The sequence below is a fragment of the Mus caroli genome, unplaced genomic scaffold (genome assembly GCF_978045245.1).
Source record: "Mus caroli unplaced genomic scaffold, Mus_caroli_1 scaffold_8, whole genome shotgun sequence".
NCBI classification, from domain to species: domain Eukaryota; kingdom Metazoa; phylum Chordata; class Mammalia; order Rodentia; family Muridae; genus Mus; species Mus caroli.
This window is the reverse complement of record NW_028227263.1, coordinates 41,451,838-41,477,914: the sequence shown is the minus strand read 5'-3', so window position 1 is coordinate 41,477,914 and position 26,077 is coordinate 41,451,838. Positions and strand designations below refer to the sequence as shown.

Sequence of the window (26,077 nt, the reverse complement as noted above, 5' to 3'; positions counted from 1 at the left end):
AGATGATGACAAGAAGACAGAAGAAGGACAAACAGTTTATAGTTTGATAGACAGCATGATATATATTTAAATTTATTTATATGTGATTATAAATGATATAAATGTGTATAATACCAATCTACATAGGTTGGAAGATATATAACAAAGATAGTTAACTAAAGGTATAACACAAATCATTGATGAAATGTATATATTATAAAAATTCTTACCTTTACCAGCATGAAAAGAGGAGAAATAATGAAAAATACAATATGAACATGCTATTTAAATTGTAACTTTGCATTTGTTTTTGCCTTCTCATGTACAAAAATTATTTATATAAATATTTATATGAAATATTCATATTTCTGTGTTTGATTTCTCAGATTTGAAAAATATAGATAGACTTCCCAAATTTACACAGCCATTTAATGTCAAACTCATAACAGATTTGCATAGTGTATAATGCTCAAATTATCTAATAGCTGTAACCCATTATACACACCGATGTGAGGATTTCACAAATTCAATGTTATTTAAACAAAGTCCACAATTTGGAAATTGATTGATGGGATAAATCAAGTAGTAGTGACTGCCCTGGGAGTATGAGCTAGCACCTGTCAATAAAGTTGAAAATATAAAGTCAAGCCAGCCAAGGGTTTGGACACAAGTTTGAAATCTTAATTTAGCAATGAACTTAGGAGTGTACAGGAGGAGAGAGCAATGCAGTCTGGATAGAAACATACATTTCTTCTTTATTACTTAGGTTGTGAAAAAATACTTTTATGTCTTGTGTCTAGAAAAAAAATCTTGTCTTCAACATAAGACACTATTACCAGCATAGAGTGTGACTCGCTTTCTACTGATCACCATGCCTGGGGTCAATACCTCCAGCCTGACACCAAGATACTTTATCCTCAATGGGATTCCTGAGTTGGAAGCTGCACACATCTGGATCTCTCTGCCATTCTTCATTATGTACCTCATTGCTGTCACAGGTAACTGTGGACTTATCTACCTCATCAGCCATGAGGAGGCTCTGCACCGGCCCATGTACTACTTTCTAGCCATGTTGTCTGCTACAGATATTTCTGGGTGTAATACAATTGTCCCCAGTATGTTATGCATCTTTTGGTTCAGTCTCAAGGAGATTGATTTCAATGCCTGCCTTGTACAGATGTTTTTTATCCACATGTTAACAGGCATGGAGTCTGGTGTGCTCATGCTTATGGCTCTCGACCGCTATGTGGCTATATGCTATCCATTACGCTATACTACCATTCTCACCAACACTATGATTACCAAGATTGGACTGGCCGCACTTGTTAGAAGTGTGTTACTCATGGTCCCTTTTGCTTTCCTGATCAAGCGTCTTCCATACTGTAGAGGAAACCTCATCCAACATACTTATTGTGATCACATGGCTGTGGCCAAACTATCCTGTGGCAATATTAAGATTAATGCTATCTATGGTCTTATAATTGCTATATTTATTGGGGGTTTTGATATATTCTGTATCTCCATGTCTTATGCCATGATTATCAATGCTGTGGTGAAGCTATCTTCTGCAGATGCTCGCCATAAAGCCTTCAGTACCTGCACATCACACATATGTGCTATTGTTATTACCTATGTCCCAGCATTCTTCAACTTCTTTACTCATCGCTTTGGGAGAACCACTATACCCCATCATATCCACATTATTATAGCCAACCTGTATCTGTTGCTACCTCCCACCTTGAATCCAATTGTATATGGAGTAAAGACCAAGCAGATTCGTGAAGGCATGATCAAACTGTTTGCTAGACAAAAAGTTGTTTGAATGAAAGATGAATTTATGCTAACAAAGTTTGTGTTTTATCCAGAAAATTATCAAGGAAGAAATGCATGAAATTTTGAACTATGAAATTAGTAGACAGTACAGGTGAATATTTTTCATCAGATACACAAAACAATAGAATCTTAAAAACAAAATCTTTAATTCCTTAGAAAGAATGAAGATTGGAAAAAAGCATAAGTCTAACATAGCTGTCTTGGAGCTCATGGAACATATGCAGAACAGGGAGCTTGGATATCTGATATCAAGTAAACCCTGGCTGACCCATGCACATATTCTTAGGCATGTGAAGAGTGTACAGGAAGAAATGAGATCTCACGTAGCCTCAAGATGTCAGAGTAGTGGGAAGGCAAATGAACAAAAGTGTCCCAGCTTTGTAGGGAATCAGGCATAGCTCAGGTTCCTTCTGAGTTCTAGTGCCCTTTCAGGATGCCTGCTTCATATTTGTATAACAGTTATCACTCTGGGATAATGTCTGTGGCTTTCTTAACCTGGATATTCTGAAGTTTGGGTGTTACCTGACTCCTGTATCAGTGCTAGTGTGTATATGAGTGGGTACTGAAGGTAACCACAATCTGAGTTCTTCTCAGCCTTAATGTCAGAAGGCATTCTGAAAGATGAAATATCACTACGTGGCATCTGCTAGAGGGGAGAGTTTATAAGTGTAGGGAAAGGTACTTGAAAGAGTATATCTATGTAGTCTGTTGAGCGAGGAAGCCTGGTGGCTGCCTTTATCTGGCTGACACATAGATGAAGAGTGACAGGACAGTAGAAATGAAGACCTCATTAGATTTCTGGAAATAACTGAGAGAAAGTCGATGGGAGTAAAATGATGAACAAATAGTATAGATTGCAAAGTGAGAAGAGTAAGAAGCTATGTCACGAGATGGTTGAAGTTATCAGAATGTTTGGATAAAAGAAAAATAAATAAGTAAAAATAATAATTAGGATTATAAAGTTATAGTCTTCTCTGTTAACATAAAGAATATATTTTAATATCACATGGGATATGGACAAGCTTTTGGGAAATATATTAACCACACCATACATATTTTTCATTATACTGTCACATTTGGAAGCAGACCTGAGGTTTTAAGAGTCTCCAGCAATTTTGTGAATTTTTCTATAATATAACCTATAACATTTTCATCATTAAAGATTGTGTGTTTTAAAATCACTGTTGGATTTTCTCAACTGTCATGGGTACATTAGCTACATGTAACTCAGTCAAATTAAATAAATACAAAATTACTTTCTCTAAATTGGTACTTTTTATTATTTTTGTTTATATCACAATAACTTTCCACTTTATTTTTGATTTGAGAATCAAACATGCAAATATAATGTGTTTTGAGCAAATTCAATCCTCTTCCCTCCTTTCCAACTCCTTCTGTCTTCCTCTTTCTCTCCAAACTTTATATACACTTTTGAAGAGTCACCGAGTCCCTTCGATGTTGCCAGTATGTGCATGGGTATAGGGCCATCCACTGGAAAGCAAACGAACTATTAGGGACGTATCTGAAATAAATATACTCTCTTTTCCCAGCAACCTTTTGATGATAGTTCCTCAATTATGTGGATATGCAGTATGTAAATATACAGTGATAGAGGAAATGAAACAACAATACAACCATTATATATCATACAGTCTGTAGCTTCATGTCTATCTGCCATCCATATAGCTCTACTAATTTTTACAGGACAACAAACTCACCACAGTATGTCCTCAAGGTCTGTCTTTGTCAGTGAATGACAAATTTATATTCCACCAAATGAAAATTAATCACACATAAAAATCATCTTTAGAAACACATTGGGACCATTTAATATTTGCAGTAAAATTGATTATTATCCAAGAATATACAAGGAATCATAATTGTCTTATGTGTTGTTTGGTCCTGAAAGTTTTGAATGTCATAATTTTGCATTTCAGATGAACCTAGACCATTTAAGTCAATAGAAAGAAGGCCTGTTAACCTCCTGTGCATTTTTTCAATTCTTTGGAGAAATTAATATCTGCAGATACTAGTGCTGTGTATGGTTGTCTAGAAGTGTAAAGGTGAATGCAGCAGACTGCTGAGTTTGAAGCAGACCTGAACACAGAATGAGTTTCAGACTAGCTTGAGCTATAAAGTAAAACTGCTTCAAAAAGTTTTCTCAGGAACTGACAGACTGATTTTCAGAGTGGTTGTACCAGCTTGCACATGGAAGGACTCATGGCCCAAGCTGCATGCATATGTAGCAGAGGATGGCCTTATCTGTCATTAATGGGAGGGAAGGTCCTTGGTCCTGTGAAGGCTTGATGCCCCAGTGTAGGGGAATGCTAGGGTGGTGAGCTGGGAGTGGGTGGGTATGTGGGGGAGCACCCTCATAGAGGCAGGGGGAGGAGTGGTATAGGGGGGTTGTGGAGGGGAAACCAGAAAGGGGGATAAATTTGAAATGCAAATAAATAAAATAACCAGAAAAAGAAAAAAATCCTCTAGAAACTAGAATATTGGGCATAAACACCTGTATGTATGTTACAACTTTGTAATATACCTAGAATTTCCCTGAGTAATATAACTTAGTTTCAACAAGCAAAGACTCTCATCATGATCAACTGAATAGATTCTCTTTTCCTCCTTAGCCTGTTTTTAGGTGGTGATGAGTTTCCACACCATTTTAGATCTAGAAGTGAGTGTTGGAGATACTTTATACCTGCTGTATTTCATGGAACCTGACTTACAGTTTCATCCATGATTGTCAAGTGACAATTGTATTCATTTTCTTTGACTGTCACATTTAAACCATACTGTTCTCCTTCCACATTATACCACATTATATAAATGTGTAGGTTAGGGCATAACTTCTGGAAGTATTGCCCAGGTACCTTCCACCTTTTATTTCCTTATTTCCTTCTTTCTTTTCTTTCGCTTTCTTTTCTGAGATAAGGTCTCTTGCCAGCCCAGAACTTATCAAGTTTGTCTAGGCTGGATGTCCAGCAAACTCCTGAATATTCCTGTTTCTGCCTCCCCAGTGCTAAGAGTACAAACAAACAGTTGCCACCATTCCTAGCTTGTTTTCTCAATGGTCCAGGTATCAAATTTACGTTTTAATTCTTGGAAGAGCAGCATGTTAATAATTGAGGTATGTTCTCAGCCTTAAGTTTGTCTTTAAAATAAAAGATAAAAAAACAGAATATATATTCAATACATTTATAATTTTAAATCAATTTACATAAATACTGTTTGAAATATAATTTGTGGTAAAAAAAAACTTTCAAAATCTGTTCCTTTATAAATGTGCAGTTGATTATCGATATCTGTAGTCACTCTACCATGCCTTGGTACCACAGACCTTTTTATTTCTACCTACTAAACATAGAATCCATTGATTAATATTTGTTCTTCTACTCCTGACTTCTCTTGACTTGTAGTGATCACCAGTCCATTCTCATCTTCTCTGAGATCAACTGCTCATATCTCATAACAGTAGTCATGAAGGGAGCTTCATTTCACTTAACATGATCACTTCAATTCTCATGTAAGTCTTTATCAAATGGCACAATTCCACTATCTTTTTATGCACAAATACAATTTCATTGTATAAATACACCACACTTTCTTAACTACCCCTCAGTTGATAGACTCATGCATTGTTTACATTTCTACAGTTTTGTAAATAGTAATGCAAAAACAATAACAAAGAAAACAGGGGTTGGGGGCTGGTGAGATGGCTCAGTGGGTAAGAGCACCCGACTGCTCTTCCGAAGGTCCAGAGTTCAAATCCCAGCGACCACATGGTGGCTCACAACCATCCGTAATGAGATCTGACGCCCTCTTCTGGTGTGTCTGAAGACAGCTACAGTGTACTTACATATAATAATAAATAAATAAATCTTAAAAAAAAAAAAAGAAAACAGGGGTTACTAGATCACTTAATATTATAACTTTTATTTTTTGAGAAACTTAGGTCCATGTATAATTATATATAATAAATACATATAATCTATTATATGTTTATATATTATACATAATATCTAAATATATAACATAAAATATATTATACTATATAATATGAATATATAATAAATAAATAATATATATAACATACATATATAATATATATTAAATTATGTACTAAATGTGAGTTATAACTACAGTTTTCAAAAGAATATAGCCATATTTGGAGGCAGGTAAAGTTTATTACAAATTGGAAAAAATTTGCTGCGTAGCCACATGAGAGTTACATGGATAATCAATATTGGTGGCTTTGGAATGTCTTTGTCAATATGTCAACATAGATATGTTTTAATTTTGTCATCTTTGAGCAAAAACGTGTAAAAGCTTATGTACCCATCACCAATAGGAACAAATCCAGGGAGAAGAATATTTTATAAACAATAGAATCATTGAACTTTGTATGACAGCTCTTATGGGAGTCACTTTTGAGGATAAGTTGAAAAACAAGCAGAAGTGGTTTGTCTTATGATTGTGCATAGCATTAAGCCTTTAAGAATCTGATGGAATCTCCTTGTACTTTAAAGTATTTCATGTATTCATTTATTTGTTTTTCTTTTATTTATTATTACTGTCCATGTGGTCCATGTACATGCCATGACACACTGTTGAAGGTCAGAGGACAGCTTTCGAGAGTCCATTCCAGAGTCCATTCTGTCCTTCCACTATAATGTTCCAGGATTTGAATTCAGTTTATCAGGCTTACACAACAAGCATTTTGTCTGATGAGCCCTCTTGTTAGACTTAAAACACTTATCATTTCACCCAGATTAGGGTTAGCACCAGGGACTTTTCACCATTACTTTCATATAAACACTATGCTGGAAGTTTTCTGTTTGTTTGTTTGTTTGTTTTGTTTTACATTTTTGGATATTGGGCAAAATAGTATATTGTAGTTATTAAAGTACAATATGATAGAAGCACCCACTCCATTTATAACCAAAACATTTATAACCAAAAGTGTTTCTTTACCCTTAACATTTAACATATCTCACTTATTTTCCTGTACTTCCTAAGTACTTACTTACACTCATAGCCCACATTCCCTTTAAAGTCTTCACTCACTGCCTCCAATAAGTAACAACATTCATTCAGTTTTAATTGAATTATTCCAAGACATCTCTGTCTCTACTAGAAGTTTTTCTACAGTACTGTTTTTGTAATTCTTTACCTGTTTCAGAAAGGACAGGCATATAGAGGATATTTTAAAAAATGGCTGTTCATCATAGAAACTTCTTTTGGCAGTCAATGGGAATTAGGACAGAGATTCATAATTGGGTAATGCATAGAAAAAGAATGACTTTGGAGCATTCAGTTCTAAATGGCATGTCTCTAATCAAACTTGTCCCCTCAAAGTTCAGAAATCTGTGCAGAAGCAGGGATAGGGAAGATTCTAAGAGCCAGGTGAATCTAAGGAAACAGCATATTCTAGACACAACAGGACTGGTACACATATGAACTCACAGAGACTGGGGCAGCACATACAAGACTTGTACATATTCAAACCAGACAAGATCCAAGTGCTGAGGAGGGGGAGTAGACATAATACTGCAACTCCAGCCAAAAGGCTAGCTGCAATTGACAGCTGCTAGGAAACAGAAAATCAGTTTTCTCCAACAGAACCTTACTGGGTATACCAACTATACTCCAAGGCAGTCCCACACCCAGGAAGAGTGGATTAACATAAAATGGACTTCGTGTATTTTTGCATCTTATGTTTGGGTATATTTCACCTAATTGGTTTTGCTACTGTTGTTATTAAACTGATGATTTTTTACTTATTTTTTGTTCTTTTGAGAGAGAAAATGAACATGAGATTAAATGGATAGGGAGATGGGGAGGATCTGGGAGGAGCAGGAAGAAGAAAAGAATATGATCAAAATATATTGTCTGAAAAATATTTAAATAAAAATAAAACTATATGGCCTGTACTAGCATGCTTGTGAGAAGCCAATGAAAGCACAGCCATGGAACTCCAACCCTCTGCTGAGGAGTGATGTTCAGAATTAATCTGAGTTGAAACTGACAGCTCATAAACAATACCATAATTTATTAAATGATTAGAATATACTGGAAACCATGTTATTTCTTAAGAACTGGCATATTTGTATATATTATTGGTAAGCCATTGTTATATTTGAAAAAAAAAGTATAAAAATTTAAATTTATAGAAATACAGAAATGTATTAACACAACAATGTTTAATCTTTAGAAATTAAGCATATTAATCTTCAGACAAACTCAATCCAAGACCAATAAAGCTTTCCATTAATTGTCTACTAAGATGTCCATCTTACAGACAGCATCTATTTTTAATCGTATCCTCTTGTTTTTCATACATGTTTCTTTTCATGTTTCCTTCACCAGTGTGTCTATTCTCAGTGCCCTGCGACATATTTTTGGAAATTCTACTCTGTGTCCCTCAAATTAAACCCAGTTTATAGCTAATAGTATTAGTCAATTGTATTTAGTGAATCAAGAATGAGTGAAATAATATCAAATACCATAGAAATCTGATGATATAACCTCCTTAACCAACAAAACAATTACATTTCATAAAACCAGTTTTCATTGTACTTGAAAACTGAATATTTGGGGAAGAACAGGCATTTAAAAATAGAGCATACTTACAAGGCAAACAAATCATTATAATTGAGATATTCCACAAAATATAAAAAATACCTTATATACATATGCATACATACATACACACTGAAGCACAAAACCTGTTTTTTTTCTACATCAGCAACATACTGGATGTAAGAGTTTGTCTTTAACAGAGAGGACAAGTTTGTCTCAAATTATTGCAAGTTTTCTTCTAAACACAGAACACAATTTAGTCTCTATGCATCACTTCATTAATTTTCTACTCATACAGAATTCTGTACACACAAAAAAGAGTTTTTACAGAATGAGTATATTGCATTTAATTTATACATCCTATACTTTGGCAGAGCATTCCTTATAAAGAATATTTCATAATTTCACTTGCAAAGAATTGAGAACATCTACAAATTAGATGACTTAATACTATTTCACTCACCTTTTATGAAATTTTTCTCCACTATTTTCCCCACTATAAACAATTAAGCTGGCATTAACATGAATTTGTACTAGGTAATGCCCATTTTATCTCCAAGTAAAAACTTGATTACACTTTCCCGAATCTGCTTGGTCTTGACTCCATAAACAATTGGGTTCATGGTAGGGGGCAGTAGCAAGTAGAGGTTAGCCACTATGATGTGAACGTGGTGGGGAATAGTGTGTCCTCCAAAACGATGAGTGAAGAAAGTAAAAAAGGCAGGCACATAAGTGATCACAATAGCACAGATGTGAGATGTGCAGGTGCTGAAGGCCTTGTGACGAGCATCAGCAGAGGACAGGCTCACCACTGCTCTCAATATCATAGTGTAAGACACAGAGATACAGCAAATGTCAAACACACCAATCAATAGAGCAACCATGAGGCCATAGATTGCATTGACCTTGGCATTGCCACAGGATACCTTGGCCACAGACATGTGGTCACAGTAAGTGTGGGGGATAAGAATGCCTCTGCAATAGGGCAAGCGCTTGGTGAGGAGACTAAATGGAAAGATAAGCATTACACTCCTCAAGAATGTAACAAGACCAGCCTTGGCAATCACAGGGTTGGTGAGGATGGTAGTATATCGTAGAGGATAACAGATGGCTACATAGCGGTCCAGGGCCATGAGCATGAGCACACCAGACTCCATGCCAGTCAACATGTGGACAAAGAACATCTGGACAAGGCAGGAATTAAATCCAATCTTCTTGAAATTGAACCAGAATATACACAACATATTGGGCACTGTGGTTGTGCACAAGGTAACATCAGTGAAGGAGAGTAGGGCCAGGAAGTAGTACATGGGCCGGTGCAGAGCCTCCTCATGGCCAATGAGGTAGATAAGCCCACAGTTCCCCACCACAGCAATCATGTACATGAAGCAGAATGGCAGAGAGATCCAGACATGTGCATCTTCCAGCCCAGGAACACCATTCAGGATAAAGAATTCTGGAGTCAGGCTGGAGCTGTTGGCTCCAGACATAATGGCTGGCAGGATGAGAGCATTTTATACTCAGTAATAATGTCAATGTACTGTAAAGGAATATAAATAAAAGGTAAGAAATTATAAGAAGGTAGAAAATAAATGATACACTGAAATGAGAAAGTATGAAGAGCACCCTCCAAAATGAAAAAATTTTAAGAGTCTTGCAGGATTCTCTATTACTTCAGACTCTCCTTCTTGCCATTTTTTCACTTGACATGGATATGACATTCACCAGCTGATCACCCCACTTATGGCTTCGCTTTCACTCTCTAAAATCATATAAGTGCATCAAGCTTAGAATGTTGTTAATAACATTTTAAGTTTGGTACTCATTCAATAATAATAAAGAATTCAAGTTGATAATTCATAATTCAAAAGAATTATTTATAAAATGTGCTAAAATGTTGAATAATAAATATTCTATGAATATAAGCAGTAATCATTATTATACACCCTATTACAAAAAGAAAATCTAGTTTCTATGGCCTCCAAGTAACTCACATTTTTCCTGTGTGTGTGTGTTTGTGTCCCATATCTTTAAATATTGAACAAAATCCATGGAAACCTTATAAGAGTTCATAAAAAGCTTCTGTCACTTGAAGATGACTAAGCTAGTGGCCACTGTAATTTATGTAAGAGAATTTGTCTCTGTGTTTAGAATGCACATTCAATGTCTCAATCCTAACACAGCCAGAGGGTTCCTATGCTGACTCATTGAAGTGGTCAGGATATGTGGGGAGATCTGAACTGTTAGGTGTGCATTCTCCTTGCCATCTAAAACTAATCAACAAGTGCAGAAATCGGACTGTTCTCAATGCATACTAACAAAAATCTACCCACAATGCCCATTGCATCACAGATAGACAAGTCAAATAGAGCTCTTTCTTTACCTCCCTTAGTGCAGGGAATTTTGACTCATATTTCTTACACTGGGCTCCACTTAGCTCCCATATAGTTATATTTAGCACTATTCACGGCACTAAAAATATTCCAAAGAAGAAAAAGCTAAGTTGCTAAAAGTCTATTCTCTAAAAGTATAAGAGCTTCTTTCTATAACATATTTACAATAGATATGGAGGAATCATGAAAATGAATTATAGCTTCTTTGAAATACAAAATAGGAGGATAGACTAGCATTTGAAGGAGAAAATATTTTTTTGTACAATTTTTAGAACCCTTAAAGGGAAATAGTCTCTAGCACTATTGATATGTTTATACAACAAAATGAGAATATACTTAGCACCTGTAATTAAGTACTTGATGTATCTTATTAGCTCTTATATTAATAATATATGCAATAAAGTATACACTATTCATTGACTTGATAACTTGATTGCCTTTGACATTTCTGACAGCATTCTATTTTCGGGAAATACATTAATTAAGCAATTAGGCAAAATCCCATGCATTGGGTTACTAATATTTGAGAGAAGGATGGTTTCTTTCTTTATTCAAACCTAAATAACACAAACACACATTATGGCTTCATTGTCTATATCAGAAAACACAGGTGCAGAGGTCAAAATTTTAAATGACACAGTAAAAATCAGATGAAAATATGAATTTTCTATAATACATTCTATATTTGCATCTGTAATCATGAGTGACAGATCTTAATGTTGATGGGAAGATTCACAAGCTGAGGATAACAGGTTTAACAAATCATGATGATTTAAGAACATGATTTTCAAATGCAAGACAAAGAAACCTTACCCTTAATTGTCACTTAGAGGAGAGAGAGGATGGTCATGAGAAGTGAGGGAGAGTTATTCTCCTCTCCATACAGCAAAAGTCTGTGAGATAGCTGCAGTCTTATCTGGGACTGTTTGTGAAGATCCTATGTGGCCTGTGGTTGTGTGGGATTTTGCATAGGAGAATTTTTGCAGAGGAGTTGCCTTCAATGAGTCCTGCAAATATCCTTACTATTCCAGTCTTGTTTTGTATTGCTTCCTACCTCCTTCACATAGGACAGTTCTGCTGAATGCAAATCAGAGCATAGCTATTTATTAGGAAAGGTAAAGAAAACACATTTCCCCCTGTGGGAAACAATGACTGAATATCATTGTTTACAAATAATTATGAGGGCATTTTACTGTTGTTTTACAACTGTGGAAGCCTTTCTACCCCTTTCTCACAGGCTAATGGAAAAGTATTATGGGGGTTAGCGGAACTTCTGTGACCTACAACTCACGAGTTTCTTCATTTTTACATTTTTCTCACTTTCTGCAAACAAGAGTCATTAGAAGTCACTCAAACTCACCTCAGTGCTAGGAGAGACCAGAGCACTCTCCATGCCCCAGAGCCTGAACATGAGGGGTTGTACACCCACCCTGCATTCCTGCATCATTTTCAATGTTCTCCAGCCTGGAGAGTGTGCACTTGATTGGGTCTTTGTAGTTCAGTGTCTCAGAAGACTGTGGTTGAGAGATGTCATCCTTTGGGACATCTGAGGTAATTTTGGCATCTATTTAATCCTCAAGCTCAGGAGAAACTAGGAGAAAATTATACCCAAGTTACACATGCTTTGTCAGGTGTAGATTCTGAAATTTTTTTGATAAATATAAATAATTGTCTTTCATTTTGTTTATGTTGCTCCCATTCAAAACTCAGAACATCACAACATCCACTGCATATCTGTATATGTGTATTTGTGTACATTTTAATTTACATATGTACATACGCATATATATTTACTGTGTATTTGATAGTTTTAAAAAACAGATACAATAAAGACATAATTAGATATAATATATAGTTTCATGTAGAAAATTTTCCAGTTTATGTTTTATATTTATTGATTAATTAATAAGACAGGCATAGCCTGGAACCATGAGGTACAGGCCAGCTGTAGTTGCAACTCTCTCTAGTGGAGAGAGAGGTGGGAAAGGAACTGTTCACCTTGTGTCCTATTAAGAGAAGCAGAACTAGAAACACATGGGCATTGATGAATAGCCTGATGCAAAAGGCCTGCACTGCCACTTAAGGCCATGGTAGTGTCTGGACCCTTGCTGCAGCTGAAGGCCCATATCTGAGTTTGTGGCATTTCAGCAGCAAGTATCTGTGTTGATGTATGTGACCCCTGTTACCACCAAATGCCAGGAGAAAGTCCATGGTTTGGGCTTCCAACTGAGGCTATGCTGATATCTGAGGGCCAAGCTGAATTGGTTCAGCCAACCCCTCACCAGCCATTGAGTTGGCCCCAGTGGTGATGTGGGTATGAGAGAGCTGACCCATCCCTTGACTACTTCCTAATACACTCTGGAGAGTCAACCCCATCCCCAATTGAGCAACATAAGAAAGCTGATCTTGGTAGATTTAATGTGGAAAAGCTCACCTGGTTCCTTGGGATCAGGAGAACTGGTAGACTAAGCAACCCAGCTACCACCCAGGCCCAAATCCAATGCCAATGCTGAGATGGCCTACCATAACATCTACCCTACCTACAGCTACAAGGTGCTGGAACTTCTGAAGGGGCTGGTCATAAAGAATCACAGCTGCAGGATCTCCAGCAACAATGGTATCATAAAGGAGTCTTGTTGAGGATCCAGTATTGATGGGGTCACTTATTGCAGTGACCATTTGCTTGCAAAGCTATTTGGAAGACAGGTATACTGTGTAATACACCGAGACACACTGCAGCTTCCACAGTGAGATTTTTGTATTGTTTTTTGAATTTAATTTTCATTTTTTTAAATTTATTTTGGTGAGAGATTACAAGGGTGGAGGATGCATATGGAAGAACTGGGAAATGAGTGAAGCTGGGGTGAATGATGTGAAAACCACAAAGAATCAATAAAATTATGAAAAATTAATGAACACATGTGCTCATATCTTCATGAATAAACACTCAAAAGTATTTGATTTGTTTGTTTATATTTGTATTCCATATACCTACATGTTTCAGAGGTTGGGTTTCTTCCTACTATCTCATTGTAAAGAAAAACTGTTACTAACAATTTCAAAACAAATTAAAATGTTTTGTGTAATGCTGAACGTAAGTGGATATTAGCCCAGAAACATAGAACACCCAAGATACAATTTGCAAAACACAAAAAAGTCAAGAAGAGGGAAGACCAATGGGTGGATACTTCATTCCTTCTTAGAATAAGGAACAAAATACCCATGAAGGAGTTACAGAACAAAGTTTGGAGCTAAGACGAAAGGATGGACTATCCAAAGACTAACCCACCCAGGGATCCATCCCATAATCAGCCACCAAACCCAGACACTATTGCATATGCCAGAAAGATTTTGCTGGAGACCCTGTTATAGCTGTCTCGTATGAGGCTATGCCAGTGCCTGACAAATACAGAAGTGGACGCTCACAGTCATCTATAAGATGGAACACAGGGCTCCCAATGGAGAAGCTAAAGAAAGCACCCAAGAAGGTGAAGGGGTCTGCAACCCTATAGGTGGAACAACAATATGAACTAACCAGTACCCTCAGAGTTCCTATCTCTAGCTGCATATGTAGCAGAAGATGGCCTAGTCGGCCATCACTGGGAAGAGAGGCACCTTGGTATTGCAAACTTTATATGCCCCAGTACAGGGGAATGCCAGGGCCAAGAAGTGGGAGTGGGTGGGTAGGGGAACAGGGCGAGGGGAGGGTATAGGGAACTTTCTCGATAGCATTTGAAATGTATATAAAGAAAATATCTAATAAAAGAATTTGGTTTGTAACTACAAAAAAAAAAAAAGAATTCTTTTTAATTCATTTTTTGAAAATTCCATCCATGCACATCATGTATTTTGATCAAATCTCTTCTCATTTCCTCCCATAGAGTTCTTCTCTGTCCTCCATACCAATTTCCTCCAAATTTTATGGGATCCTTTAAAAAAAAAAAAACATTTCATTCCCTTAGTGCTACTAATATGTACTAGAGTATGTAGCTGCAATCAAGCAAAACCACAAACAAGCAAAAACCGACCCAGCTCTTCCTCTCACGCCTGCCATCCATTGTCAATAGTCCCTCTGTACTTTGTGACCCCCACCTCCCCATCCACACCAGATATTTTGTCTGGCTTAATCATGTGCAGGTCAAGACTTCCAAAAACCACAATGTAGAAAGTCATTTTTCTGTTTTTACTGAAAGTGTTATCAGTACCAGTATCTAAAATTATAATCCTAACAAACCAACTAAGAAAGTGTAAAATGGCACAATTAACTGAGAAATTTCATTAGTTCTGCATATATCATCTCTATGATGTAATGTTATAATTCTCAGATTTTATTAAAAACTTTGGGCAACGAAGGGATTCGTAGGAATATTTATGTAATCTAAGTCTAATGGATTTGCTATGAATAACTAACATGTATACAATGGTATGTAAGTCAGAGATAGTAGGTATATTTTGTTATAATTGGTGAGGATTTGGGATTGAAGACATCCACTACTTTTGTGCTAAAATAGATCCTTCACTGTATAGTAGTTTTATGTCATTAGGTACACTCATGAATATGTTTAAAATTGCAGTGTCTTCTTCATGAATTCTTCCTTTAATCAGTATATGTAAATGTCTTTCTTCTCTAACTAGTTTTGATTTGATGTTTATTTTTTCAGCCATAAAATGAAACAAAAAAGTCCTAGGAATGGGACAACTCCTTCTAATAGTTGGTCTGGATACTCCAATTACTCCTCAAAACAATGCATATTATTAATGTGACATTTAGTTTCTCCTCAGGGACTATGTTTAGGCCCCTATCGATATAGTCACTGTACACTTAGAACACAGGACTAAGATGAGCCAAGCTGGATCTGACACTGAAGCCTCTTCTCTGTGGTCTGGCTTCCATGGTTTTATAAAATACGATGAAAACTGCTGAGGAAGGGAAGCTACTAAACAGTGCTGCTCAGATGTAACAGCTGACCATTACTAGCATAACAGGATGTGCATAAAGGCTTAACAAACAGCACTCACATGTTGGTGGTAACCAACAACTGTCACATTGGATTTAATTCCACTCAACAGGAGGAAAAATCACTCTTGGCACTGGAAATCTAACATGGGATTAGCTAGGTCATGGACCTGAGAAAAGAAACTATTATCCAAACATTGTCAGCCATAAAATTTAAATCATTCTTGTACCTACAGATAAGTGTAGCTACCATTAATCAGCAAAAAGTTTATCTTCACAGCAAATGGAGACCACCACAGAAAACCATAACTGGATATAGTGCAAGAGTTCAATTGATTGTGGAGATCCCAGCTATAATAGATACATATAAATCATAGCTCCTGCATCTGTCACTCAGGGAATATCCAGAAAGAGGGGACAGGAATTTTGTAAGAGCCAGAATGCCAGGAATACTGTGAACACTTTCACCTAGAAATGGCTACATACACAATACCAGAACAATGGCAATATCAACAGATGTGATCATTTGGAAGTGGGAATCTCACAGGGTCTCACACCTAAACAAAGAACTACATGCAACTGAGAGCTGCTAGAACAATTAGCCTCTTCCAGAAATGTGTCCATTAATTGTTTATACAATACAAACTCTGGTCAGCTCTGAAACCATATACAGGAATCACAGAAATGTTCTCAAGTTGTGTGTAGACACACATACATACATATATGTGTAACAATAATAATCAAAGCAAGAGAGGATATACAGTTGACAGTGGAGCATGGATATGATGTTCTACACAGAGAAGCCTCAAGGGGCTGAGGAAGAAAAGGAGTGGGGAAGATGATGAGACTCTATTTCAATTAAAAACATATTTTCATATGTAAAAATATTGGATGATTAAAAAATTGCACCGACAAAGAAACATAGGCACACACACACACACACACACACACACACACACACACACACACACACAGAGAGAGAGAGAGAGAGAGAGAGAGAGAGAGAGAGAGAGAGAGAGAGAGAAACCTTGCTTGTTTCTTGAAACCTTTTGCTTAGACTACCTTTTCCCATCCTTTGTTTACATTAAGGTAAAGTGGATTTATTGGTAGTAGCAAATGTTGGTAGATGAACAGTTACTTAGTCCGTTCTGGAGGCTAGTCTGTGTCTTTTGACTGGCTAACTAATTAAGACTATCAATATTAAGAATTCTTATCGAAAGGTGTTTATTAAATCATGGGCATTTGTCCTTTTCTCAGAGTCTCCCAGTTTCCCAACTGCTTTAACACTGATATAATGCTTTATACTTTCTTGTACCCTCACGGGTATGTTTCTCTTTTTATTCAGTCTAAAGATATCCTTTCTAATATACTCTGTAAAACTTGCTTAATAGTCATGAATTCCTTCAGAGTTGTTTTTTGTTTTGTTTTTCTTTGTTTGGAAAGTTTTTTCCTCCTTCATTTATAACAGAGAGTTTTGCTGGATATAATAACCTGATTTAGCAGTTATTGTCTTTCAGAGCATGAAATACACCATTCCAAGTTCCCTAGCTTCCAGTCTTTCTACAGCTAAATCTCTTGTTTTTTTTTTTTTTTTTTTTTCTCTTTAAGGATTCAGTATATATTTGTGTCTGTATTTTAGTATATTATTTACAATGTGACATGGAGGGTTCTTTTTGGGCTTTTCTGTTTGTTTCACAAAATGCCTCTCACACTTCAGTGGAATCACATTCCCTAGACTTGGGAAATTCTCTTCTAAGATTTTAATATTTTAATATATCTCACGTTTTCTATTTTTTCATTATATTTTTCTTCTATTTGCATGATTCATAAATTTTTCTTTTCATAAAATCCCATAGATCTCCTGTGTTCTATTTTTATTTTGTTTATCTTCTTCATGGTCATTATGGGTCATCTGTCTTTCCATCATCCACTGATATTTTTTTCCATTTACTGATTTATGCAGACCTTTTTATTTGACTTATTGAACTTTTACAATATCAGGTTGTCTTTTTTTAGTGCTGATACTTGTTATTGAAGTCTGCTTTCACATCCTATATTGACTGTTTCTTTTATTTTCCCCCTTCTTTCCTTTCCATTTTAATTCTTTTCTTTCTTTCTTTCTTTCTTTCTTTCTTTCTTTCTTTCTTTCTTTCTTTCTTTCTCTCTCTCTCTTCCTTCCTTCCTTCCTTTCTTCCTTCCTTTCTTTCTTTCTGGATTTCTGAAAGAACACAGGCTGCCGATTGATGTCTCCATGCCTCACCCTCCTGGAACCACAATTATTTCATTCTTCCCTTCTCTCTTTTGTTGTACCTTGAGGCACAGCTTCCTCATCTTCCCCTTTGCCCCAATTGTTCTCCCTTCTCTCCTTCCTCTATTGTAACCAATGGTAACTAATGGTTTTATTTTGCATTTTTTATTTCTTCTCATGATTGAGGAAAAAAGGAGAGTGCATTTTAAAAAGACAAGGAGATGGAGAAAGAGGGGACATGTAGGCAGAGATGGCTTGCTAAACTGGAAGAGGGTACTAAATAAAGGTGGCATTAATATGAAGGAGACATAGTTGGGCGTGGTACAGATTCTGAAATGGTCTTTCCCCTGCTTGGTTGGGATTTGTCTTGACTATTCATATTCTTTCGTGGGTTCCAGATAGAAGTCATAGTACCGAGAAGTCCTTTAACAGTTGTACCAGAGGTTTTTGTTCCATCAGCAGAGAAATTCTTTATAGTTGAGTTGCGAATGCTTGTCCCACTCTTGGATAGACCCATCCAGTGACTGGCATGTTGATAGAATGTGCAGATGTTTTCTACTGCAGCCTCTGGCTTCCACCAAGACACATATTATTTGGTTCTGATTCAAAGTGTCTTCCCTGCATTCTACAGGTATTCTGATGCCAGATTTTAGTGTATAGCTGTATAACACATGCTCTTGAGTTTTCCCAAGACATCAAACCACTAGAACAGCATTTTAACTCAAACAAATCAGTGTCCTCTACACAAAGGATAAACAGGCTGAGAAAGAAATTGGGGAAACAACACCCTTCACAATAGTCACAAATAATACAAAATACATTGGTGTGACTCTAACTAAGCAAGTGAAAGATCTGTATGACAAAATCTTCAAGTCTCTGAAGAAAGAAATCAAAAAAGATCTCAGAAGTTGGAAAGATCTTCCATGTTCATGGATTGGTAAGATTAATATATTAAAAATGGTCATCTTGCCAAAAGAAACCTACAGATTCAATGCAGTCTCCATCAAAATTCAACTCAATTCTTCACAGAGTTAGAAAGAGCAATTTGCAAATCCATCTGGAATAACAAAAACAAAAACAAAAACAAAAACAACAACAACAAAAAAAAACCTAGGATAGTGAAAACTATTCTTAACAATAAAAGAACTTCTGGTGGAATCAACATCCCTGACCTCAAGCTGTACTATAGAGCAATGGGTTTTGTTTTGTTTTTATTAGATATTTTCTTTATTTACATTTCAAATGTTATCCGCTTTCCTGCCCCCCCCCTCTGAAGAACAGCCTCCTTCTATTCCCTCCCTCCTCCTTCTTCTCACCAACACACACACACTCCCCTCTTCTGGCCCTGGCATCCCCCCATACTGGAACATACAGCCTTCATAGGACAAAGGGCTTCTCCTCCCACTGATGTCCGACTAGGCCATTCTCTGCTTCACATGCAGCTGGAGCCATGAGTCCCACCATGTGTGCTCGTTGGTTGGTGATTTAGTCCCTGTGAACTCTAGGGTTACTGACTAGTTCATATTGTTGTTCCTCCTATGGGGCTGCAAAACCCTTCAGTTCCCTGGGTCCTTTCTCTAGCTTCTTCATTGGGGATCCTATGTTCAGTTCAATGGATGGCTGTGAAAATCCACTCTGTATTTGTGAGGCACTGGCAGAGCCTCTCAGGAGAGAGTTATATCAGAATTCTTAGTGTCTTTCCCTCCCCCTGCCAGTGCTGCCCTTTGCTTCTTTTTCTCCTTCTCAACCATCACTTTTTCTACTCTTAATATTTTCTGTGATAAGAAGTACAGTGTAGACTTTCCTAGGCTCTGTCTTGAATTCAGTTGTTGGCGCTTCTGTTTCCTTTTTGAGCATTCCATACATGTATACAAAAACATGATTATTCTTCTTCCCCAAATACCCACCTCAAAACTTTTTGTCTTTTATATTTTAGAACATGTAAGTCCATTTAACACTGCTTATATGTCATGAAAATAATATTCAGTCTTGTTTGTGGCTCTGCTATGAATCAAGTGCAACATTGGAGCTCTTAAACTTTTTTTTTTCATGGAACATAGAGAGGTTATAGGTGACAGGCCAAATGTGTTCATGACATGATAAGTTTATGTGTACATGACAAAATAAGTTTAGACTTATTTCAGATATGAATTTCTCTTCATAGACAACCTTTATGAGAACACTTCGAATATGTTGACTAGGGTTGAAGAAAAGCATCACTATAAAAATACGTTGGCATCCACATCCCTAAGTTATTGAGCCTCAATTTTTCAAAACACACAAATCAATTGACAAGCATTTTCTCTTTAAAAGATTCATTTATTTTTTATTGCTTGGTTAGCACCACCTGCATCCAGTTCCCATAGAGGTCAGAAGAGGGCAACTGATCCTTTGGAACTGAAGTTGCAAATGTTTGTGAACCACCAAGTGTATGCTGAGAATTGAACCTTTGTCCTCTTCAAGAACAACCAGTGCTTTTAACCTCTGAGCCATTTCTCCAGCCCCTGGTGTATATTTTCTTGATGTATTAATAATGGGTTTTTGTTCAATATGGTATTTAACAAGATGTTCATGGCCTTCTAGTCACAAACAGAATCACATTTGGACTCAAAAGACCAGAGCAGTACACATTTGGAGAAACAGTATTCTTCACAGCATGGTTAAATTCCCATATTGCAAACTCAGAAAGTAACAATTTTTAGAGTTTTCATATTCTAGGTGGCTATTGACAGGAACATAGGAGTAAGGAAGATACAGAAGGCTTGAAGAGTGACACAAGAGCAAAACTCGTCATCAGAAATTCTGATGCCACTTTGCTGACACTAGAATGATGCTGCAGACTCTATAGTTTTGGGTCTGGAGAAAGTGGTAAAGTGTAAGATTATAATCTTTAAAATGTAAATAAGGACTTCCATGCAATTCTCAATTCTGTTCACTAATAGCAGTGTGATATTCATTAGCTTATCAATCTTTCAGTGTCACCATTTTTCTAATAAATGCTGATTATTAAAACTACCTTCTTCATAGTTACCTTGAAAACAAATACACATACTGTATTTATGATTAATAGTGTGGTCAATGGTTATTGTGGTTGATGTAGTTGTTAAATCTATTTTAAAAAATAAAAGTGGTCAAAAGTTCAAAAGTAAACAAGTACAGAAGAAATAAGAAATCCCCATTTCACACATGAGTATCTTGAGTTTAGAGAACCTGAGTTAGGATACTGAACAAGTGAGTAGAGAAGAGAAAAGAAAGCTGAGGAGGAACAGAGAGAGAGAGAGAGAGAGAGAGAGAGAGAGAGAGAGAGAGAGAGAGAGAGAGAGAGAGAGAGAGAGAGAGCTTAAGAATTATCAATGAGAGGCAGCTGTCTAAGGGTTAGCTACTGGAGATGCCAGTTATCAAAGGGGGTAAACACTCCATATCTGGTGACATCGGGTCATGACCTGCACTTGTGGTGTCTTGAATGAAAATAACCCCACTGACTCATTATTGGAGGTGTGGCCTTGTTAGAGAAGTTGTGTCCTTGTGGATGAAGTGTGTCACTGGGGCAGGGAGGAACTGTGGGGAGTGAGTGGGTAGAGGACACTTTAGGTTTTAGACTCTCAAGCCAAGGCAAGTGTTACTCTCTTTTGCTGCCTGCCAGTCTGGAGGTAGAACTTTGCACTTGCTGTCTAAGACCACGTTTACCTTCATGCCCCATGCTTCCTGCCAGGATAACGATGGACTAACCCTCGGAACTGGAAACCAGCTCCAATGAAATGTTTTGTTTTACAAGATTTTCTGTGGTCATGGTGTCTCTTCAGAGCAATAAAACCCTAAGATAACACTCAAGACCTTTTCCTATTCAGTCTCTGAATACAAATCTCTCTGTTGTTCCTCCATTCTACAAATAGATGTAACATCCTGATTGTTGTTACTTAGCCATTATCTCTGCTTATATAGTTTATTTTTCTAATTAATTCCCATCTGCTGCTTCTTAAATATCTGCATACATTCATGATTTGCCTCATATTTTTCTTTTGCAGTAAAGTCTCTACTCACCTCTGAAATTAATCAGTGATTATCTTGAGTATTACAATAATCTCTGTGTTACAATTAGCATGTGTTGGTTTTTAAGTGGTCATTCTTTTGCCTTTTCTATCCCCTACTAAATTAGGAATTAGCTGTACTTTATTAAATCCCTTATTTTTTGTGTCTAACAGAGTTAGCCACACAGAACAAACTCAGAAAAGCGTGGTAGCCAATATTGTTTAACAATCTTGTGACTAGTTAATGAAAGAGTCTCCCTAGGGAGGAGAGGCCCTTGGTCTTGCCAAGATCATATGCCCCAGTACAGGGAAATGCCAGGGCCAGGAAGCAGGAGTGGGTGGGTTGGGGAGCAGGGTCGGGGGGGGGGGACAGGTTATAGGGAACTTTCAGGATAGTATTTGAAATGTAAATGAAGAAAATACATAATTAAAAAAAAAAAAACTCCTAACCGCCCTTTACCAATCAATGGCAGGTGTGCCATTGAAGGGCTCTGATAACCAATCAGCTCCTGGTAGTTGAAGCAATGCCCTTTTTTCTATTTAGATTCAATTTTCCCCTTGAACTCATCCTCTGTGCTCAGGATTTGTTGGTTTTTGTTTTCTTTGTTGATAACTGTAGCTTGTAAGAAATGTGGGCATGGTTTAATGAAGCATTTCACTGTTGGGATAAAAGAGTTTGCCATTTCAAGAAGATGAAAGGACATACTGGCTCTACTTGCAGGAGGAAAGGCTAGAAAACATTTAAAATTTTGAATTAATGGGTTACCCTATAGAAAAATGATCTGTCATAAACCAAACAGTGAAGGGGAAGAAGGGAAGAATTTCAATTCATACAATTTAAATGAAACATGACTTTTCAAGCAAATGAAGTTTCTTTTGGATTGCAGAAACTAAACAATATTTATATGTATAATTCAAGTATTATTTGCTTTAAATGGGCTTATTGGGAAATGTTATCATTTTTACTATTTTCTACAGAGAAAATATTTTCTCTGCCCACTGTGATGTGCAGAAGGAATCAGTATTGATACTAGCTGCTTGTAACAGTAGCAGTTTAGCCAATTTGCTAGTGTTTATCAGAAGCCATACTGTGGAGGGTGTGGAAGTCAACCTTGTGAAGGAATAAGTTGGATGGAGATTGAGCTTCCCCAGGCTCCTTCGACCCCTCAAAGTGTCCTGATCTGCCACACGTGGCATTAGATCTAAGATGGCTCCTGGAACACCTGCATGACAGCAAAAAGGAACCCCATCAAGTTGGTGGCTGCTTCCCCCATTCTTATGGAAGTCCTTACATGTGACAATACACCCCCCTCACACACACACACACACTCCTCCTGAGTTACTTCATTAGGCAGAGCTTTCTTTGGAGCTTAGTGATGGTGTGGTAAGATATGATTGATCAAGGATTTAGGGGCTTGGGATTGGCTCAAACACTGTGTATATGCTTATGGGCCAGGCAATAAACTTAGATCTGAACCCTGAGGCTGGAGTTGTATTTCCCAGGGATTCACCACATGACTCAGTTGCCTCTCGCCCCCATCTTTTATCCTATTCCTACATCTGCTGTCCAAATAGGACCCTCCAAAAGTCCTGTGTGATGAAGAGTGGGTGAGTGGACCTCTCCAAGAAAAGTGGGCCATACTAGCTTTCAGAGAAAATATGATCAATCGAAGGTCTTAAAAGGGATCTTGGAGAGGAGGTAGCTGACATGTTCTGAAAAGAAACTACCTTTTATGAGTAAGTTCTGGACTTACATCCATGGATGTTAGCAGGCAAATTTTGTGATGAGCATACCTGGGAAGGGGTAGCGGCACAGAAGAAGGAACTGCCTTTGCCCTTCTTCCTAGTAGTCTGGTTCATCCTGAGCTTCCTCTGCTGTTCTGTGTTAGATCCACAGTCCTTGCCTGTACTGCTAACAAGTTCTGGGGATGACTCTTCAGAAGGCATCCTCAAAAGGCTCAGTGGGTGCAGCTGCTTCCATAGATAAGGAGACAGCGAGCCAGAAAATATTGTCATCCCTGTAGATAAAGGTGGGGCTCTATTTGGCCCTAATCTGATAGACTTTGAAAAGGAGAGTGGAGGAAGGGGGTGGGGAAAGTCACCACCGCAGTACCTCTGGCTTGTAGCTAATAAGAATACATCTGAAACTAATGTACCTGAAACAACAGGCATGACCAGTTCTGCCACCCACCCCTACTCTCTGGGGGAGAGAAGGATGGGGAGTAAGCATTCAGGACACCTCTCCAATGATTCCTCTTTATGAGGCAAAACTGCATCCCTCATCAGAGGCACCTGTACCAGTAGTTCCAGTAGCGTTACACCCTCCTGTGCTATATCCCTCAGCAGCAGCACCTGTACCAGCATTCCCAGCAACCTTATGCCCTCCTGTGGGAAGTGATCCCCAACAGAGAACCTGGAACCTTACTCTAAGGAAGTGCTGAAAAATATAGGAAGGCAGTTCATGAAAATGGGCTATGCTCTCCTCTTGAGGAAGAGATGTTTGAATCCACAGCCACTATTCTGAATACCCCACAGGATTGGAAGACTATGAGATCTATATTATTGGGGGTGAATTTCTACAATGGAAGGTGGAATTTTATGATGGGGCTGAGATTCTCAGACAGGGTAACTTAGGTACACAAGAAGCCATCCCACCTGAAGCCTTGCAAGGAGAGGATAATTATAGCTCTCCTGCTGCTCAAATGTAGGGACCACCAAACTACTTTGATCAGGTCCATCTTTGTGCCATGCATGCAGTCAGGAAAGTTACTGAACATGCTAAGGTCCTGTTCAGAAGCCCAAAGCAAAAGCTCAATGAATATTTTGCAGATTTTACATATTGAGTCCAAGAGACTGTTGACTGTTGGGTAAGTCATCATGTGGCCACTGAAACTTTAGGTAAGGAGCTTATCTGGGAGGGGGCTACTACCAAGGCCTGTTAGGCTATTTCTCTTACCCACAGTGGGGAAAATAGAGGGCTCAATCAACTCAACCTGAGACAAATGGAATAGTTATGGAAATACAGAAAGTCTACAAGCTGCTTTGACCATGCTCCTAAAGGTAAGAGAGGAAGATAAGAAAATAAAAGGATGTTGGAGCTCTGGAGGCCAGGGACATTTTGCCAGACAATGTCCAAATAATGTGCAGGAAAAGAAAAAGACCCTCCCCCCGGCTTTGTCCTAAATGAAGAAAGGGGTTCCTTTGGGACAAGGATTGCCTATCAAACACATCAGGGATGAGCAATCTTTAAAAATCTTCCAGCAGGGCAAACCCAACCCCTCTAGCAAGGAGGAAACAAATTCCTAAAATATTAAGGACCATTCCATTGGTCATAATCAAGCCAGACTGAGACTCAAGCTAGAGAATACCATATTTGGAGGCAAAATTGACAAAGGAGCAGAGTGCACTTGCCTCTGAAAAGAAGAGTTACCTGCATTCTGGAAACAGCCCTGGGCCTCAAGTTAAGGACTGGGTCAGTCGGGCTGGATCAGGAAGAGGGGCTGGGTGCTCACCATGGCTGGACCAGGCACTGCCCACTTCCACATCCGGGGAATTCTCCTCCATCCAAGCCTGTCCCCTCCCCTCTTTTCCCTGTCTGGCCCCGCCACCTCCTCACCCCAAGGCAGCGCAGCAGGTCCACCTTAAACAGGTGGTCTGGGGTTTGGGGGGCAGAGCATCAGTGGCAGTGTGGCCATAAAGCTGAAGTACATGTTTCTTGCCTACTTCCTGGTATCAATTGCTGGCCTCCTCTCCATGTTGGTGCAATTTGGCTGGTCTTGTGACTGCCTCCCTCCACTGTGGGCAACAGCTGAGCAGCATCAGCAGAAGATTTTCCAGTTGCGAACTGATCTCTGTTGCCCACCCTCTGCCCCAGCCTAGCTCACTGAACCCAAGGCCCTGCCTACATCTATGTCCTTACCCTGCAAAGATCAGTGGCTTAGGGAAGGTGAACCAGACTGGGTCTGACCCAAGAGTAGAACAGAGCAACAAGGTACTGGACTGGCTCTGTAGCCAAAGGGGTGCTGGTGTGGGGAAGAAGGACCCACAGCTTTCAGGG

At 38.0% G+C, this 26,077-nt stretch overlaps 2 protein-coding genes across 2 annotated transcripts; one reads left to right on the top strand and one right to left on the bottom strand.

The window, feature by feature from the left end:
* The first annotated feature begins 850 nt into the window (after nt 1-850).
* Nucleotides 851-1,801, top strand: LOC110299001 (olfactory receptor 52N2-like). The gene has a single exon (XM_021168569.1). The coding sequence runs from the start codon at nt 851-853 to the stop codon at nt 1,799-1,801; it is 951 nt and encodes a 316-aa protein (XP_021024228.1).
* A 7,126-nt stretch (nt 1,802-8,927) lies between these two features.
* On the bottom strand, nt 8,928-9,884 carry LOC110299000 (olfactory receptor 52N2). Its single transcript, XM_021168568.2, has one exon. The coding sequence runs from the start codon at nt 9,882-9,884 to the stop codon at nt 8,928-8,930; it is 957 nt and encodes a 318-aa protein (XP_021024227.2).
* Between the last annotated feature and the right edge of the window lie 16,193 nt (nt 9,885-26,077).

Coding starts and splice junctions, on each gene's coding strand:
- LOC110299000 (XM_021168568.2), bottom strand. CDS start 9,884: ATGTCTGGAGCCAACAGCTCCAGCCTGACTCCAGAATTCTTTATCCTG.
- LOC110299001 (XM_021168569.1), top strand. CDS start 851: ATGCCTGGGGTCAATACCTCCAGCCTGACACCAAGATACTTTATCCTC.